General features: G+C 39.5%; 1 protein-coding gene and 1 long non-coding RNA gene across 7 annotated transcripts in view; one reads left to right on the top strand and one right to left on the bottom strand.

The window, feature by feature from the left end:
• LOC148133067 (uncharacterized) overlaps positions 1 to 4323 on the top strand; it is a 57950-nt gene extending 53627 nt beyond the window's left edge. The window contains exon 5 of the long non-coding RNA XR_015746425.1: positions 3333 to 4323. This is a non-coding gene — a long non-coding RNA (uncharacterized LOC148133067). The remainder of the gene's footprint in view (positions 1 to 3332) is intronic.
• LOC113421892 (cytochrome P450 2K6-like) overlaps positions 1 to 17700 on the bottom strand; it is a 79836-nt gene that overhangs the window by 10360 nt on the left and 51776 nt on the right. For 5 of the 6 annotated variants that reach the window (XM_087949157.1, XM_087949154.1, XM_087949156.1 and 2 more), the window contains one exon: positions 16538 to 17069. The exons of the other annotated variant lie outside the window; for it this stretch is intronic. In XM_087949157.1, coding sequence (XP_087805283.1) covers positions 16885 to 17069 — 185 coding nt within the window. In that variant the 3' untranslated portion in view covers positions 16538 to 16884. Of the gene's footprint in view, positions 1 to 16537; positions 17070 to 17700 lie in introns of those variants that run through there. 6 annotated transcript variants of the gene reach the window in all.

Below are 17700 nucleotides of genomic sequence, written 5' to 3'. Positions count from 1 at the left end.
GGGAGGCAGTAAAAGATTCCATTAATCAATAATGAGTTTTGTGTTAACTTGAGACATAAGATCACGGCCCCACAGGTTAGTATGTAATGGAAGGACCAAGGGTTGGAGGTAGGCAGTGTGAGAAATATCAGAGGAACTCACCGGTAGCCAGTGTTTGCTACGGTGGGCGTGCTGAACTCCTCTCACTCCCCGAACGGCTGGGGCAGTTTCCAAAGGCCAATCGTCCGGCCACTCAGCCATTCGGATGACACTTACGTCAGCTCCAGTATCTAAGAGACCCGAAAAGACTTTGTTACAGATTGTGAATTGTAACACAGGCCTGGCTTGTTCCACTGTTTGATGGACAGTAAATGCCCATGCATCAGCTGTTTTAACAGGGACCGGAACAGCGGTTGCTATTAATTCTCCCTTGCTAAATTTTGTGGGAGTATTCCCAATTACTGCCATGGCCACTGATGAAAAGTCATCAGAATCTCTCAGAAACGGAGAAGCAATGATTCCCCTTGCCATGAGGTCTCGGATGGGATAAATTATGAGGGGCGTCATGGCAGGAGGGATCGTTTTCAGGCATGTGGGGAGAAAGTAAACAGTGCCTGGAATGTCAATCTCCATATCTTCTGAGGCAATTAGTTGGAAAGATATGGAGTCAGCCTTTGGAGCGGGGCTGGCTGATCGCCCCCCCTCTAGTTTCCCTGTGGCTGAGGAGTGCTGCTGCGACACTGATTTGCCCAGTGGTACCCTTTCTTGCACCTTGGGCATATTGTTTTAGGCTTTGTGTTGTTTTGTGTTGTTTTGTGTATTGTCTCTGGCTCTGTAAGTGGCCTGGCTTCCCACAATTGAAACAGTTGCCGGCCGGCCTGTTTTGAGAATTTGCTTGCTGCAAGGCCATGGCCAGATGCTCCATATTGTAAGAGACAGTTCCCACGATTCTGCAAGCCTTTAGATAGTCCGAGAGGGAAGCCCCCCCTCGGGCAGATAGAGGCTGCAGAATCCTCTTGCAATCCTCATTTGCATTTTCAACGGCCATTTTCAACAGAAGCTCTTTACGGGCTTCTTCATTTGAGATTTGCCTATGAATGGCCTTCTGAAGTTCTTCTGTGAACTCAGCATAAGGCTGATGTGAGCCTTGAGTGATTTTTGAAAAAGATCCTACAATGGTGTTAATGAAGCCTCTGACTTATGGTGCCTGGATGCCGTACATGGCCACGGCTTGTTTTAAATCTCTGATTAATTTCATGGGTAAGGGTTCAAGTCTAGGCACCATATTTCCGGCTCCATCCCCTATATATTCAACAGGACAGAGAGAGAAAGCTCCTCCAGGGTAAGAGAGCCTTCCCTGCTTGCGCGATCGCTCCCATGGGTGTTTGATCCTCCGCTGAATTTGAGTTAGGAGGATTTATGGGTTTAGGAGCTGTGGGGGAGGAAGCTTCTAACGGGAGAGCGTCCTTGGTCTTGGTTTCAGCTGTATAAGGAGGAGGACCCGGGGGGGGGCTTTGGTCAGTGCTAAGCCATGGATTTTTAAACATTCCAGGACTATTCTCCATGTGGTCAGAATCTTTGGCAGAGCCCTGGGGTTATCATGAAAACAGTCACACAAACGTTGCCATGTGGAGACTTTCAAGGACCCTTTCTCCGGATAAGCCGGATATTGTGTATAAATGTAAGTCAAAAGGGTGATAAGGTCCTTTTTAGTTGGAACCGGGAGCTTTTTGCCCTGATTCCTAAGAATACGAATTGAGCTCTTCATTAATTCTTCTAATTCCTGCAAATGTGCTATCTGCGCTTTGGAGAACTTTCCGCCCATACTCACCTGAAGGGAGGATGTCTTCTTTAAGGAAGATTCCTGGGGAGGGATCCGTGACACGAGACGGCATCCCTGAGTTGCAACTGGCTCGTCCGGCCAGGTGAGATAAGCAGTCGAAGACAGACGCACCCATTTCTTTTAACGGATCACGTTGGGGACCAGATGCGGCTTTGCTCCGCATTAGGAAGGCTTCTCACTGGGTGGTTGAATGCATCAAGAAAGACACCAACGCAGGTTCTATCTTGGGTGAGCTGCCCCGATCACAAGTTCGGTAAGCTCTTTTATTAAAAAACACACAGTGATACGTCACAAGCAGTGAAGTCTATCCAATCATTAAGTTACATGAGTAGGAATATTAGTGCACACATAGTAACATCCAATCACAGTTACATGGTCAGTGTGAAAGGTACAAAGTAACAAATCAGCGCCTGCATTCCAGTTATTCGCCCATGATGACATATTTGTTGATTGATGATCTCTGTTCCTGGTACGCTTTCAGCCTACGTGAGGCCTAGCCTGTACCGAAGCTGTAGAAACTAATTTATTACTGCATTTTTAAATAGACTTGACTGATTATTTATGATATATAACAAACTGTGATTTGTATAAACTTAGCTTTGAATAAATGGTTCCTGGACTTTAGGTTAAAAGTGGGACTTACTAAAATAAACTATGTAATACAAGGCGGAAATGAGCGGAATTTTAAATGGGATGGAGCTGATGTTCCAAAGCATTAAGGATCTTATACAGAAACAACATAAGGAGATTGTGGAACAATTTGATTAAACAAAAATTGGAAAATATTTCACAAAAGACCATGAGTAAAGACCAGGATGTCCAGGAAAGGAAGGAATCAGCAGAAGGAATGGAGGAAAAGGCAGAACTGAGAAATCAGCGAAAAGAAGACAATAAGGAAGACATATCATTAAACCAATAATGATTGATTTAAACAAGAGGGAAATAATTTAAAAGACCTAAAAAGAGAATGGCAGAAACAGAAAGATATTTTGGGAAAGGAGATAGGAGTTAGAACAGATAACTTTAAAATTAGACAGTGGAAAAGGGTAGGGAGGGGACAAAAAGTTGGTTTGACTAGGCAGGTGTAGATAGAGTTAAGGACCCAAGGGAAGAATAAGCATTTTTTTTTAAAAAAAAGATAAGACTTAAGGTACTGATGAAGCCAAGAGATGACTTATAGAAAAAGGGAGGGAAAAAAAGATTATTGAAGAACATATTTAAATAAAACAGGTGTATTAACATTAGAATTATATAGAATGTGTAAGCAATGGACTTTTCCCCTTCAACCGAAAGGAATGAACTTCTGAAAGGTAGGTATTTCAAAAGGAATTCTTTATTGAGAGGAAGAGAATCCATTACTAGTCAAAGCAGAATCTAAGATGCTTCCAGGCATACAGTAATTGATAAGGGAGTTAGAACCTCTCCCCTTATTTAGATGTGGATTTAGTCAAACAAAGAACCAACATGTTAATTCCCCCCTCCCCTTCTCTGGGAACGTATCTTAGAAGAGTTTCCCAGAGGTATCTTCCAGAGCTGGAATATTTATGATCCCTTCTCCTCTTGCTACCTCTCCAAGAAGTGACAAGTTTCTAGGCATCTGGCTCCAGTCCTCCAGTTGTATATCATGTGCAAGTTATACAGATTCAATATAAGATTTAATATATTCAGGTTACATCAAAAAGGATTACTTATACCAACTTCACCCCTCCTTCTTCTTCCATTGAAGAATGACAGATACATGGATCTGACAGAATGGATAATTATTTTGTATGTATGTGATAGTCATTCGGATAATATTTCAATAGAAATAGATATGAAGATTGAAATATGGGAATTAAGAATAAGAACTAAGCATTAATCAGAAAATCAGAGAATGAATGATGGTATTATTAACAGGTTGAAATAATATAATGATTAGCAGTGAAATAATAAAATTAATAATAATGTAACTATTAATAATAAAATTTAAAAATGAGCAATTAGACAATGAAAGAATATACTTTAATATAAGCATGTGTATTAATAGTGGAATTACATGGATTGGATGAATGGAAGGAATATGAATAGATTTACCCTGTACACTCAAATGATATTGTGATTGGTATTAGAATTGTATATTGAAACACTGAATAATGAAAGAAGGAAGGATGAAACTTCAGCATATACAGACGTGAAGAGTTAAATAAGGGAAATATGAATAATAAAGCAGATGAAAGATGGAAGACAGAAATGAAACGTCTTTGAATTTTATGGTGACATGAATAAAAGGTGGAGTAGAAATAGAAATAAGAAGGGATCAACAATATCCATATTTTAATATAACAAGATACTTGTAACAATAAGAGGGAGATTTAGAAATGGAATGACGATAGTACCAGATATGTTTAAATAATATGAAATAATTGATACTATGAATAATTATATTATGTTTATTTGTACTAAAATGTATGATACCCAGGTATCACACTGTTCACACATTGATATGTATAAGCAATATTAAATAAAAACTTGAATATGGAAAAAGAAAATACCTTGATAAGCCAACCATTTCTAGTGTCTACTTATAAGGAGCAACTGTCTGGAGTCACATGGATATTCACAACTAGATTATGCCAGCATTCAGCTAATCCTCCCTCATATCTTCTCTTGCTGATGCCTAAAGTCAAGGGCTTTGAAAAGTTCTAAAAATTGCCCTATGAAAACAACTGCTGTGTGAGTCCTTTCTTGAAATTGGCTCCTGGCCACTACTTTGGCTCTCTGTGGTTGGCACGGGAGGAATCACATTGATGAAACAAGTATTGGGATTTCATTAATAAGTGTTGGGATTTCATTAACAATTAACAATAATAATAATCAGGATAATTCCTATTATTATTAATAATAATTATTCTGGAGTCTTTCCCATTGTTTTCAGTATGCAATATGAAAATCAATCAATCAATGGAATAATGGCTGGAAACTGATCTAGTCCAATCTCTGCTCAAGCAGGACACCCTATACCATTTCAGACAGATGGCTATCCTGTCTCTTCTTAAAAGCCTCCAGTGATGGAGTACCCACAACTTCTGAAGGCAAGAAGTTCCACTGGTTAATTGTTCTCACTGTTAGGAAGTTTCTCCTTAATTCCAAGTTGCTTCTCTCATTGATTAGTTTCCATCCATTGTTTTTTTTCTTGCCTTCTGAAGCTTTGAAAAATAAGTTTCATGGAAATGTAAAAGCCAATTGTTCCTTACTCCGGCCACCCACTTCTAATACTGAGGCTAATATTTCTGTATCTGTGTGTGGACATAGAATAATAAATATATAATATGTATTTGTAATGGATTCTGTGGCTGAACATTTCTGGGTTGCACATTTATGAATATTATGATGAAATGCTCCATAAGGGATGGGGAAAATGTGTATTAAGGGAGAGAATCTGGTAAAAACATCACAAAAACGAGGTTTGTATAGCAATATATATGAGGAGAAATATGCAGAAATCCCTTCTACTGGTATTCTTCCACCACCCACCCCCTATGCCCAAATTTCAAATAAACAGAATAAAACATGGTAGTAAGCAGCATGCAAGGCTCATTCATGGGCTTGTTACAATATTGACACAGCCTTTTTATCTCCAGGTCCCTCCATTGGCACTAAGAAACTAAGTCACAGTGGCACAAGAAAGGTTTTAGTTGTAGTTTCATACTGGTTGGATTTCTGGAAGCTATTTCACTCATCTGGAAGCTATTTCACTCATCTGAGATTCTTCTGGTGAAAACCTCAAATGAAAAGTTCATATCACATATCTGAAAAGTTTGTCAACTACTATCCAGAATGAAATAACTCATCAAATCCTTTTGTTGCATCTTCAAAAATGGGAACAATGGGCCTATTTACAAATACATCAGCCTGGTTCACTAGAGCTTCTTTGACTGTCTCACAGCCAGTTAGCACCACACCACTTGGAATCCCAGTTTGATGCGGAAACTGGAACCATATTCTTTTGACCACTGGAATTCAGCAGAAGGAAAACAAGAGACCAATGATCAATAATTAGGTTCATGTATATAGAAGATTCTTTTAAGAAACTGAGTGTCAAAATTCAAAGGCTGAGATTAGGTTGTAATTTCTTTTTTCTTTCTTTTGAAAATTGTGATGGCATACCAAAAATTGTGTATTCAATTAGAAAATGTTCTCAAGAAAGATTTTCTTGAAATAATCCTTCCAAGATATTTAACTATATACAGATATAGTAAACGTCCATTTTTAAATATGTCCATAGACATTGAAAACTATTAGGGAGCAGATGAGACTTACCCAACCAAATTACTAACATCTTGTCCCATCCTAGCTAGTTTTGGCAAAGGATATTCATGCTTGTTAATCACCAGGCTCTATCATTATCATATAAGGCCTCTTCAGATCCATCATGTGCAGGTTTCCCAAAATGGGTATGGTCCTGGGTCCTGGGGAGGAGATTGGGGGAGCTGTTGTTTCTAAAACTGTCCTTTTTCAAAAGGAACATAATTGCAAGAATAAATAGCAATACAATTAAAATTGTTCCAGTCCAATCCATTTCCTTTTAATAAGTGGTCTTCAGTAAAAATTACAAGGAGTTTTGAAAACTGAAATGATTTCAGCATGTATTTGAAAGCAAGGTATTAGGCAGAGCCCAGCTACTCTTTGTACTGAATCCTCAGACTGCTCTGTCCAATAAAGCACTTCTGAACTCTTCCCTTGGTTCTGTTTCCTCCCCAGGAATTTGATTCATCCCTGCATGTGACATACATATGCATGGGACAAACAAAAACTTTGCAAACTGATTTTACATATTGGAACTGCACAATAGTCCAGCTTTTAAAATAGATGTATATAAATATAATAATTACGGAATGCAGGACGAATTGTGAAAGCTTCATACCTCTAAGCCAACTACAACTATAAATCTTTTATTATTTAGTTTAGGACAACCACATAAAAATGACAAATCTATATATATAAAAGAGAAATACCAGTCATGCAGCATCACAAAATCTCCAGAACGGTAAAGCCTACAAATTTGAAATTTGGCACATATGTTCCTCTTGGCTTCTAGGTGCTTGCTAAGAAAGGATTTTTTGAAATGATCACCAGATCATTAGTATTTCTTAATATAGTAATTAACACGCTCTGATGCTAAGGAATTCTACTCCCCCTCCCCACCTGGAAAGAACTCTGTTCACATTTTGTTACCTTAGTAACTTCATAGCCATTTGCACCACTCAGGTGATCCGAGGACACAGACAAATCTCCAAATTGCCTCAACGACTCTCTAAAAGGATGCAAATTACACTTCCAAACACGAAGCTACTTTGGCATCAAAGGTTGTAGTATGTTTATTATCCACCATGGATGAGAAGCAAAACATCTTCAAATAAAAACTAGAAAGTCCAGTAGTCGCCTGAAAAAAAGCACCTTTTGGACAACAGTTGGAGGATTATATTTTACAACACTTTTGCTGGATAGATAGATAGATAGATAGATAGATAGATAGATAGATAGATAGATAGATAGATAGATAGATAGATAGATGGATGGATGGATGGATGGATGGATGGATGGATGGATGGATGGATGGATGGATGGATGGATGGATGGATAGATGGGATGGATAGATGGATAGATGGATAGATGGAAATGGAATGGATAGATGGATAATGGAAAGTAAAAGGAAAGGAAAGGAAAGGAAAGGAAAGGAAAGGAAAGGAAAGGAAAGGAAAGGAAAGGAAAGGAAAGGAAAGGAAAGGAAAGGAAAGGAAAGGAAAGGAAAGGAAAGAAGGAATGGAAAGGAGGAAGGGAAGGGAAAGGAGGAATGAAGGAAAGGAAAGGAGGGGAAAGGAGGAAGGGAAAGGAAAAGAGGAAAGAAGGAAAGGAAAGGAGGAAAGAAGGAAAGGAGGAGGAAAGGAAAGGAGGAAAGAAGGAAAGGAGGAAAGGAATGGAAAGGGAAAAAGAAAGAGGAAAGAAGGAAACAAAAGGAAAGGAAAGGAGGAAGGGAAAGGATGAAAGAAGAAAAGGAAAGGACTGGAAAGGAATGGAAAGGGGAAAGGAAAGGAAAGGCTTATGTGTTTCAATCACTGACCACCACTGAGCCAATGGATTGTGAACCAAATTTCTCCTGCATAGCCTGATCACATAGTTTTGTTGCGAAGCACGGGTATCCAGCTAGTAAACTAATAAATAAGTGGAATCAAATTAATCACTACTGTATACAGAGAAAAATAGCGATGTGCCTTCTTGAGAAACATTCACCCAATATTTTCCCAAGATGTTAAAAAGAGTTTTTATATCTCTGTGGTCATCTGAGTGAGAAAAAGAACATATTTTAGCTTTTTGCATGATCTCTTATCTGAGCTAAATAGGTTTCTGTGATTTTCTCTTTGCTTGTGACACTGGGTGGAGGGCATCTATATAGAAGGAATAGAAAATATATTGTAGATAAGAACTGCCATGCAGGTAAAACCCTGTGGGAATAAACTTTGACTTGAGTATTGGGTAATGATTAGTCTAAGACCTTATACATATATGTCTGCCTAAAGGTCACTGAGATAAAGCAAGGAAATTAAAAGCAAACACCAGAAACAATTAAGCAGCTCAGACAACTGTAAACAATTCTATGTACTATATCTAATTATTGTAATCCACAATGTGAATGCTTACTATGTACAAAATTCTCAATAAAAGGGAGCCCTGGAATTTGCTCTAGACTCCCATCCCGAGTACACATGCTTGTGTCTCATTCTTTCCATGGGAGACCACCACAAAACCCCTCATCTCAATTGGCAGATATCTTGGCATTTGTACAATATTGGCAAATACTTGCTGATTTGGGCTTGCCAATTGGCTCCACCACTTCACCCATTCATCCAGTAAGCTCCGGAAAACATTCTGGATGGAATCAATCAAGGGAATTGTGTTTGCTCTCTGTTATGGAAGACTAAGGTTCCCAAATTCTCCAATACATGGATTCCAATTAAGCCTAGGCAATGAAATGGTTAATTGCTTGTCATACTCCTGAGTAACTGCAAAACGACTGCAAAATGATCTATTTAGTTAAATATGTTGCTTGTAAAGGAATGACATTTCTTTGTCAAGTTGGATGTTTCCTTGCCCAGAACAACCCTTCATTGTTTTGATTCAAATCACTTTTCTTATGTCTTTTTTCCTTTATTTTTAATATGTACATATATGCCATTTAGCAACACCCTAAAGTTTCCATGTTGCTGAATCTGACCATTAACCAGTTCTGAATTCTTAAATGTCTGCATAGTTTCTTCTAAGATTAGAGACTTTTCCAACACAGGCTTTTATCTCTAAACTCAAAAACATCAGTTTCCTTTGCTGGCACCTTTGGATCAATTTTTCTGGATGCAACATATCCATCAATTTTGCCCAAGACAGTGGGAGAGGCAGTCTTCTCTGCTTCAATAGCTAAGGTAAAAACTTGAAATGTTTGCTAGTCCTATTATGGGCCTCTGGCTTCAAAGAAGGTGTATAACTGAAGTGGGCACTGATGCACTGTTAGCAGGTCCTTAAACATGAAACTATTTGGGAATGCACGGCTAACACATGAGCCCTGGAAAAGCTGCAACTTCTAGAAGGTGTTAGCAAGTGTGCTGTATACGTCTTTGTTACCTCCAAAGCTCCTTTCCAACTTCCAGCCCCAAGCATATCACATCCTTGCAGAGTTATTTTTCTGGAAAAAACTTCGAATTGGAATTACAAAAGCTTCCAATAAATGTCAAAGTTTATACTCAAAGGGCAAGCCTAAAACATCTGCCTATTGGTCAAACATAAATTAAGGAAATACTTTTCATTTTTGCAGAATGAAATAGTTGTGAAATCGAATACTTTCAGAAGACAGGCTGTCTTTAGTTCAGAGGCTTTTGGAAAAAGCTGTACATTTCCATCCTTGTATCTGTCCCTTACTCGTGAAAAACATAGCTATTTAGCTCTCAGAGTGTTAAAGATTCCCCTCTTGTTTCCAGTCCTTGGTTCTGTTCTCTGGCTTTAGTTGATGCAGTGCAAGTTCTACTCAAAACAAGAGAGATTTTGTAATGCAGAGATCAGGGAATTCTGCCTCAGATCTTGGCAAAAGGCTATGGTTTACAAAACAGCAGTGGGTGGATCAAAAGCTACATGGTATTACTTTCTTTGTTTAATTGATTCCCACATTCCCACAGGTATTAAACCTATAAGTTCTTATTAATTATTATTACATTCTTATATTTCTTCATATGAGGGAGAAGAATGTACTAATATTGCCCCATCCTTCTTGTGTTTATTCTTTTGGCTGCACAGAAAGAGTCTGTGGGCAGGTGAAGAAGTGGGCAGGTGAAAGAGTCTGTGGGCAGGTGAAGAAGCAAAGCAGATTGTAAGAAGGAGGTGAAACTTACCTATGTTTCCCTTCCTCCTTGTGTTTAGACATGACTCAAGTTAGTGACAAATGAAGAATAGTACATATCCATTACACCCAGGGGTGGGATTCTACCGGTTCAGACCGGTTCAGTAGAACCGGTTGTTATGATTCTGCGCAGTTCAGAGAACCAGCAAATCGTGTCCCTGGCTGGCCCCACCATTCTCCGCCTGCCCCTCCCCTCCCCACCCAGTCAGTCTTTATTGTGCATCGCTGACTGCATTCTCGCCCAGCCATGCCCAGTCACTCCTTACAGTATTTCTTTTTTTCCTCCTGACCATCAGCTGTTCCAATGATCAGCAGTGCCGAGATCCCCCTTGCTGTCTGACTGCTTCACCCAGGAGGCTTCCAGGAGGAGGAGAAAGAAGAGGAGGAGGAGGGGGGGAGAAGGAGGAGGAGGAGGAGGAGGAGGAGGAGGAGGAGGAGGAGGAGGAGGAGGAGGAAGAGGAGAAGAAGAAGAAGAAGAAGAAGAAGAAGAAGAAGAAGAAGAAGAAGAAGAAGAAGAAGAAGAAGAAGAAGAAGAAGAAGAAGAAGAAGAAGAAGAAGAAGAAGAAGAAGAAGCCACACCCACCCACCTAGCCATGCCCACTTAGCCATGCCTACAGAACCGGTTGTAAAAATATTAGCATCCCACCCCTCATTGCACCCCTTTTTATTTATTTCTTGTGTTTATTATTTTTATAAACAACTTAAACTGACAAACGCACCCAATATACTTTCAGGGGTGGGCTTCTGGGGGCTCGCAAAGGCTCAGGAGAGCCCCTAGCTAAGACTGTGGGGCTTGGAGAGCCCTCTATAACCTCAGAAAGACTAGAATAATAAACCAACATCATTTTGAGCCTTTTTTCCTTCTGAGCAATCAGCCAAGAGCATTTCACATCATAAAAGTGTCAAGTTAGATAAAGCGCTTGCGAAGGGAGAGCCATTGAGAAAACCAGATAATATAGCCACTCGCGGGATTAATTAGAGGGGATTAATTCCCAAATATTAAGAATCACATAATTCACCAGAAACTCCAGTAAGATTTCAAGATCCCTCTCACAGTTCCTGCTATTAAGGCTGGTTTCAACCAGTCTTTTATTTAAGTATTAAAGGCACAAAATAATAAACAACTTTTTGGTATATTATCTTTTTTTAGGTAATTAGGGCAAAGAAGCGACATCAAATTGGCCACACCCACCAGCCACATGATTACCCACCCAGTCATTGGGGCAGAGAGCCCCTTGCTAAAAAGTTTGAAGCCCATCCCTGATTATCCCGCAACAACAACCCTGTCAGGTGGGTTGGGCTGAGAGAGAATGACTAGTCCAAAAATTGTTTGAATTGTGTTATGATAATGATGATATCCATTCAGTGTGTCTTTCTCTCCATATCTTTCATGGTGCATCAAAACATAGAAATGGTGGTAGACTTTAGGAGAAACCCTCCCATACTACCACCTCTTACAATACTAGACAACACCGTATCAACAGCAGAGACCTTCACATTTCTAGGTTCTATCATATCACAAGACCTAAAACAGACACCTAATATCAAAAATATCATCAAAAAAGCACAACAAAGAATGTTCTTTCTATGCCAACTCAGAAAGCTCAAACTGTCCAAGGAGCTGCTGATATAGTTCTACAAAGGAATTATTGAGTCTGTCATCTGCACCTCTATAACTGTCTGGTTTGGTTCTGCAACCCAACAATAAAGATACAGACTTCAGAGAGTAATTAAGACTGCAGAAAAAAACAATTACTATCAACCTGCCTTCAATCAAGGACCTGTATAGTGCATGAGTCAAAAAGAGGGCTGTGAAAATATTTACAGACCTCTCACATCCCGGATGTGCTGGTTAAACAGTATATAGTTAGTTTGGGAATGAGTGCTGTCCCCTTAAGGGAATGTCTCATGGGAAATGCAGTTAATGCCTCATGGGAGATGTAGTTCATGTCATGTGGTCACATCTGTAATCCTGATTGGTCACTGAATTGACCTCTGGTTGGGTTGGGGGGAGTTTTGGTCGTTCTTGCCTGGACCCAGCATTGTGCTGGAGTCTTCCCTTGCTGTATCATTATGGGATGAAGATAACTATCTTTTCACACTATGAAGTCGACAATGCAAAGATTGGACATTAGATGAATCTCAGCATCTGTGAGTTATACCTTGAGGATGCCTGATATAATCCAATAAAGTATCTTTGTATGGAAGGCTTTGTAGTGTTGGACTGCCTGTCTCTATATTCAGCCAGAAAATTAGAGACTTGACACCGGACATAAACTGTTTCAACTCCTACCCTCAAAATGATGCTATAGAGCACTGCACACAGAACAAGGACAGTTTTCCCCCGAACACCATCACTCTGCTAAACAAATAATTCTCTCAACACTATCCAACTATTTACAAAGTCTGCACTACTATTACTATTCATCTTCTCATCACTCCTTATCACCCCTCCCCTCCCACTTATGACTATATGACTGTAACTCTGTTGCTTGTATCCTTACGGTTTACATTGACTGTTTCCTAGTATGATTTGATTGCTTATTGTACCCAGTGACTATTATTAAGTGTCGTACCTTATGATTCTTGACTCTTGATGAATGTATCTTTTCTTTTATGTACACTGAGAGCATTTGCACCAAGACAAATTCTTGTGTGTCCAATCACACCTGACCAATAAAGAATTCTATTCTATTCTATTTCCACATTTTTCTATTTTGCACTACTACTTTGAGAATTTCTAGATCTGGCTGGTGCCAGCTTTGAAGGTGTCCAGCCACCGTGTTCTTTGTTGGCCTGTTTTCCTTTTACCATTAACTCTTCCAAACATAATTGCTTTCTCCAGTGAATTACGCCGCATGACATGGCCAAAATAAGTGAAACACAGTTTTGTTCCTTTCACTGACATGTCTGGCATAATATGCTCCAGTATGTCTTTCTTCTGTGCAAGGAATGTGAAGGAGCCTTCTCCAGCACCACAGTTCAATTGATTTTCTTTCTGTCTTACTTTTTTAGGGTCCAATGTTCACAAACATAGATAGGGATAGGGAACACAATAGAGCGGAATAACTTACATTGGATTGCCAGGCTGATGTTCTTGCTTTTCCATATTTGGCTCATGTTCATGATTGTTGTGCGACCCAGTTCAATCTGGCATTTTATTTCTCAGATGCATTTACTGTTTTGAGCAATCTGCAACATTAGGAAAGTGAATTTTTCCACCCATTCGATCTCTTCACCATCAAATTTCATTTTAATATTTCCATTCCTTACAGTGGTCATGAGCTTGGTTTTTGTTGTTGTTCAGAAAGAGACTAAAATTGTCACTTGTTTCTTTGATTTTCTTGAACAGGTTGTTATGGGCCTTCTTTGACTTCCGAGAGGAGAGAAGGAGGAGGAGGAGAGGAGAAAGCATAACAAAGATTGCTGATGTCTCATTTTTCTTTTTGTGGAGCTCCTCAATTCAATTCAAGTTCAACTTTAGTATATGCAATTAAGAAGAGTAGAAAGATCTGATCCATGATGTGGATATGTAGTCTAGAGAATAATTTGAATCTATATACCAAAATTAACAAATTAATGTTATTTCTTGCTGTAAAATTAATGGTTCTAAACAAAAACCAATTAATTTAATTTCAAGGTGTCAAAACAATTTTTCTGGGGAAGTTAGGATAGAGCCCAGAGAAAATTCTCAGACATTTGAATGTAAATACAGTATATTACTATTCTGGGTTGCAAAAATTTAAGCAACCATAAATGCCAATGGTTGAAACTTTGTGTATTTTCTGCTGCTATCCCATGGTCATGCAGATTTTTGCAACTGATATTGTATGCTAGACCCACATAACACATAACTCATAAACTGGGGGTGTTCAAGGACTGGTATTTTGAAGAATATGGAATTACTAGTGAGGTGCACTGATGAGCAAATGCACCAATTCCAGTTTGACCTTCATAACTGAGTGAAACCTATCATAAAGGGTAATTCAATTTTGACAATTGAAAAGCAATACCTTTGTGGGAGAATTTGGTAGGGTATGATATATGTACTATAAGTCATTTCGTGCACTTAGATTATCATTATCGTTGATGCAAAGCAGGGAGGAGCAACAATTCATGTACACATGTTTTCCTCTTTACCTACTGGATTACTGCCTCAACACTCCTCCTTAGTTATTCGGAAAAGTAATCCTAGAACTTTCGTGTATAAGAGAGCATTAGATTATAGGAAACTAGCAATTCAAGATGTGGAACAAGAAGGTATTCCTGGTATGAATAATGGATTCAGGTAGTGTAAATTCTTCACTGCTAGAGACATTCCCAAGACTTTCGCAGAAACCCTGGTCTGCTCCCTCCCCCCCCCCCCCAAAAAAAAAAATGCCGGAGCAATTTTGGTCCAGTCTCTCACCTTCCCCTTTTAGGAAAACTGTTAAAAAATTGCTGTGTGGCAGCTTGCGTTGGTGAAATGGATTATCTGAACCTCCTTCCAGTGAGATTTCAAGCCCACTATGGAACAGAAACAGCATTACTTGTATTTACTGATGATCTCTGGTGAGAGTGGGATGGAAATAATGCATTCATTCTTGTTCCCCTCAGTGATCTTTGATGCCATTGGCCATGGTATCTTTTTGGGCCAGCTGCAGGATTTAGAGCTAGATGGTGCAGACTTGCACTGGTTTGACTCCTTTTTCCAAGGCTGGGCCCAACTGTATTGATAAGAAGTGAGAGGTCCAGTCCATTGTGGTATGTCTCAGTGCTTAGACTTGTCTCCACTCTTTTTCAAAATCTACATGAAGCCCCTGGGTGAAATTATCAGCCAGCAAGGAATGAGGTACTATTAATATGTTGATGATATTCAACTTTACATTTCCATCCATGGTGACCCAAGTGATACTGTCACTGCCCTCTCACAGTACCTGAAGTTTTTTTTGGGGGGGGGGGGTCTGTCAAGTCCCCTTCTGGGATGCTGCCATTCTGATGGAAGGGGGAGAGGACACTATTGGGGTTGTATTTTTTGCATGCCTTCACTTTTGCTGTAACCTCATGGGATTTAGGGAAGCAGAAAATCTTGAAGACAGGTGGACTTTGTCCCAGCCAGTTCTAGCCCGACACCAAGGTCGTTGCATTCTGGGGATGAATTGTTATGAAGCTAATGCATCAAAGTTCTCAAATCACCTATGCAACATTGATATTGCACAAGCTGCACAAGGTTGCCAGTTTGCTTCCTGATCCAGTTCAAGGTTATCACCTTTAAACTCTTCATGGCATAGGTCCATATCTGAGGAACCGTCTCCCCAGAATGGGATTGGCTGACCCAATCCACACTGATAGAAGGTCCATGTTGCAGACCTGTTTGATCAAGGACTTGTAGCTGGCAGGATCCAGGAGAAGAGACTTCTTTGCTGTGTCTCTCACCCTCTGCAACATTGTGCCTCCTGAGGTGAGAACTGCACCCACCTTTTAGCCTTCCAAAAGGGCCTGAAGACCATGTTCTTCCAATTGAATTGAGCTAGGCATCTTTTCAAGAAGATTTGGGTTTTAGAACATCACCTTCCAAAATTAGTTAATAGGTGTATTGCATCCGTGTTATATGCAAATGATAAATCATTTTTATCAGAAATGCAAATTAGACTTGGATGAGCTCTGAACATTTGGCTAGTTATTACTCAGAAGAAACTTTTGAAATCAAGGATAGTAAAATCGCAATACCTTGCAATACAGTATACAAGCAGCACTCCCATCTGATCTCTATGGCTCACCTTTACAGATAGGATCTTATGTTTATTCATTTGTGGAACAGTGCCCTGTAAGGCACCTGAGATTCTAGCATGGGCAATAGTTATAGATACATCCTGCCCTGGAATATGAACTGATGACCTACCCAGGTGGTTCACATTTCTAGGAGCGCTCCCTTCCCACAACATAAACCCCCAACCAGTTGTCAATAATGCATGCGAGGTCAGCCTGATTACATATTAAACTGGCATTGGGAATCATCAAGAAAACATGGGGAAGCTAGGATGTAAAGTTTTGGGAGGAAGCAGAAGGGGCTGGAATGCAACAATGATACCAAATACCAAGGCAGCCTTCCTCAAGAGTGACCTGCTGCTGTGTCTGACTATATCTTCCCATGTTTGTCATCACCATGATGTCACTGTGTGCCTTCTTCCCCTTAGAATACCCACTACCCCAAACCCTTGTCCTCACTCCCCCAATGCATCTATCATTATAGTTCATGTATCCCTTAGAACCAACCCAGTCTCATCAATCTCTGCAGTTTATTTAGAAAAACATTTAGTGTTTTTGTGGTAAAGACTTTATTATCCAGAATATGTAATCAGATGGGTCACAATGCTAATTGACAAGTTGGGTCGTTCCTCCTGTTAGACAGCAATTACAGCTGCTTTCCAAGAAAAAGGAAGTATTTGAATATTGCTGAATCTCATTTGTTACCTGAGTTAATATTTTGACCAGAATTTTCTGATTATATTCTTTCATATAATTTATAGGTTATTACCATTCATCTTCTAAACAACACATGAAATGAAGACAATACTGGATTCTTTGTTAAATTGTGCTTCTCAAAATGAAGGGAATTCAAGACTGAGAAAACAACTTCTTATAATTTTTTTGTGACAGATCAGCGTAACACAGCACAAGTCTTGTACAGCATGGGAGTGGAGGTAAGTCCAACGACAGGGGTCAGGTCCAGGTCATCTTTAGAAGTTCCTGGGGGTGGATGAAAGGTAAATTTCTGCAGAAGGCCAGTAAAGAAGATGAAGAGCTCCATTTTGGCAAGGTTCTCACCTGCGCATACTCTCTGACCTGGAAGAATGCATAGATGGCAAAAAAGGAGAATTGTGTTTATTGGTTTCTTAAACTATTTCACAGGGTTTCCCAATATTCTATGGTCATGGTGAGACCAGTATATAGGCAAACAATAACAGACCAAAGATATGGAAAGCAGTAATAATGCAGTAAAGAAATGGAGACAGAGAATTTTTCCAACTAATAAATGGCAGCAGATTTCTGAATCTGAAAATAAAGTCAAAAAATGAATGGCAACACCAGTAACTCCCTTCCTTTAACTATCTAAGTATCACACTTCATTAGCCCTGCAGATGGAAAACAGGTGCATGTATTATCCTTAAGATTTCTGATTCCAGAAGAGAACAAATAAATTATTGTAAGGCAGGGTGCTAGCTCAGATATTTATGGAGCCAAGATATGTGTTGGGATGAGTGGGTTATTACTCAATTGGACATAATCCAAAAATAACTTCATGGGATTCAAGATTTTAGGCCTCTCCAGGACAACCCTTCTACTAAACTAATTGTCTGCTCTTTGGGGAGAAATTTATTCTTGGAATAGAACACAGAAAGGCTTTTTGAAAAGGACTCTAATAAATATCCAATTGTGGTACAGTCATCTATATTTTCATCCTGGTGCCATTGCT

Source organism: Notechis scutatus, chromosome 1 (genome assembly GCF_049901735.1).
Source record: "Notechis scutatus isolate UNSWTSFEM ecotype Mainland chromosome 1, rNotScu1.2, whole genome shotgun sequence".
Lineage (NCBI taxonomy): Eukaryota > Metazoa > Chordata > Lepidosauria > Squamata > Elapidae > Notechis > Notechis scutatus.
The sequence above is the reverse complement of the archived record's forward strand: the minus strand, read 5'-3'. Positions and strand labels throughout refer to the sequence as shown.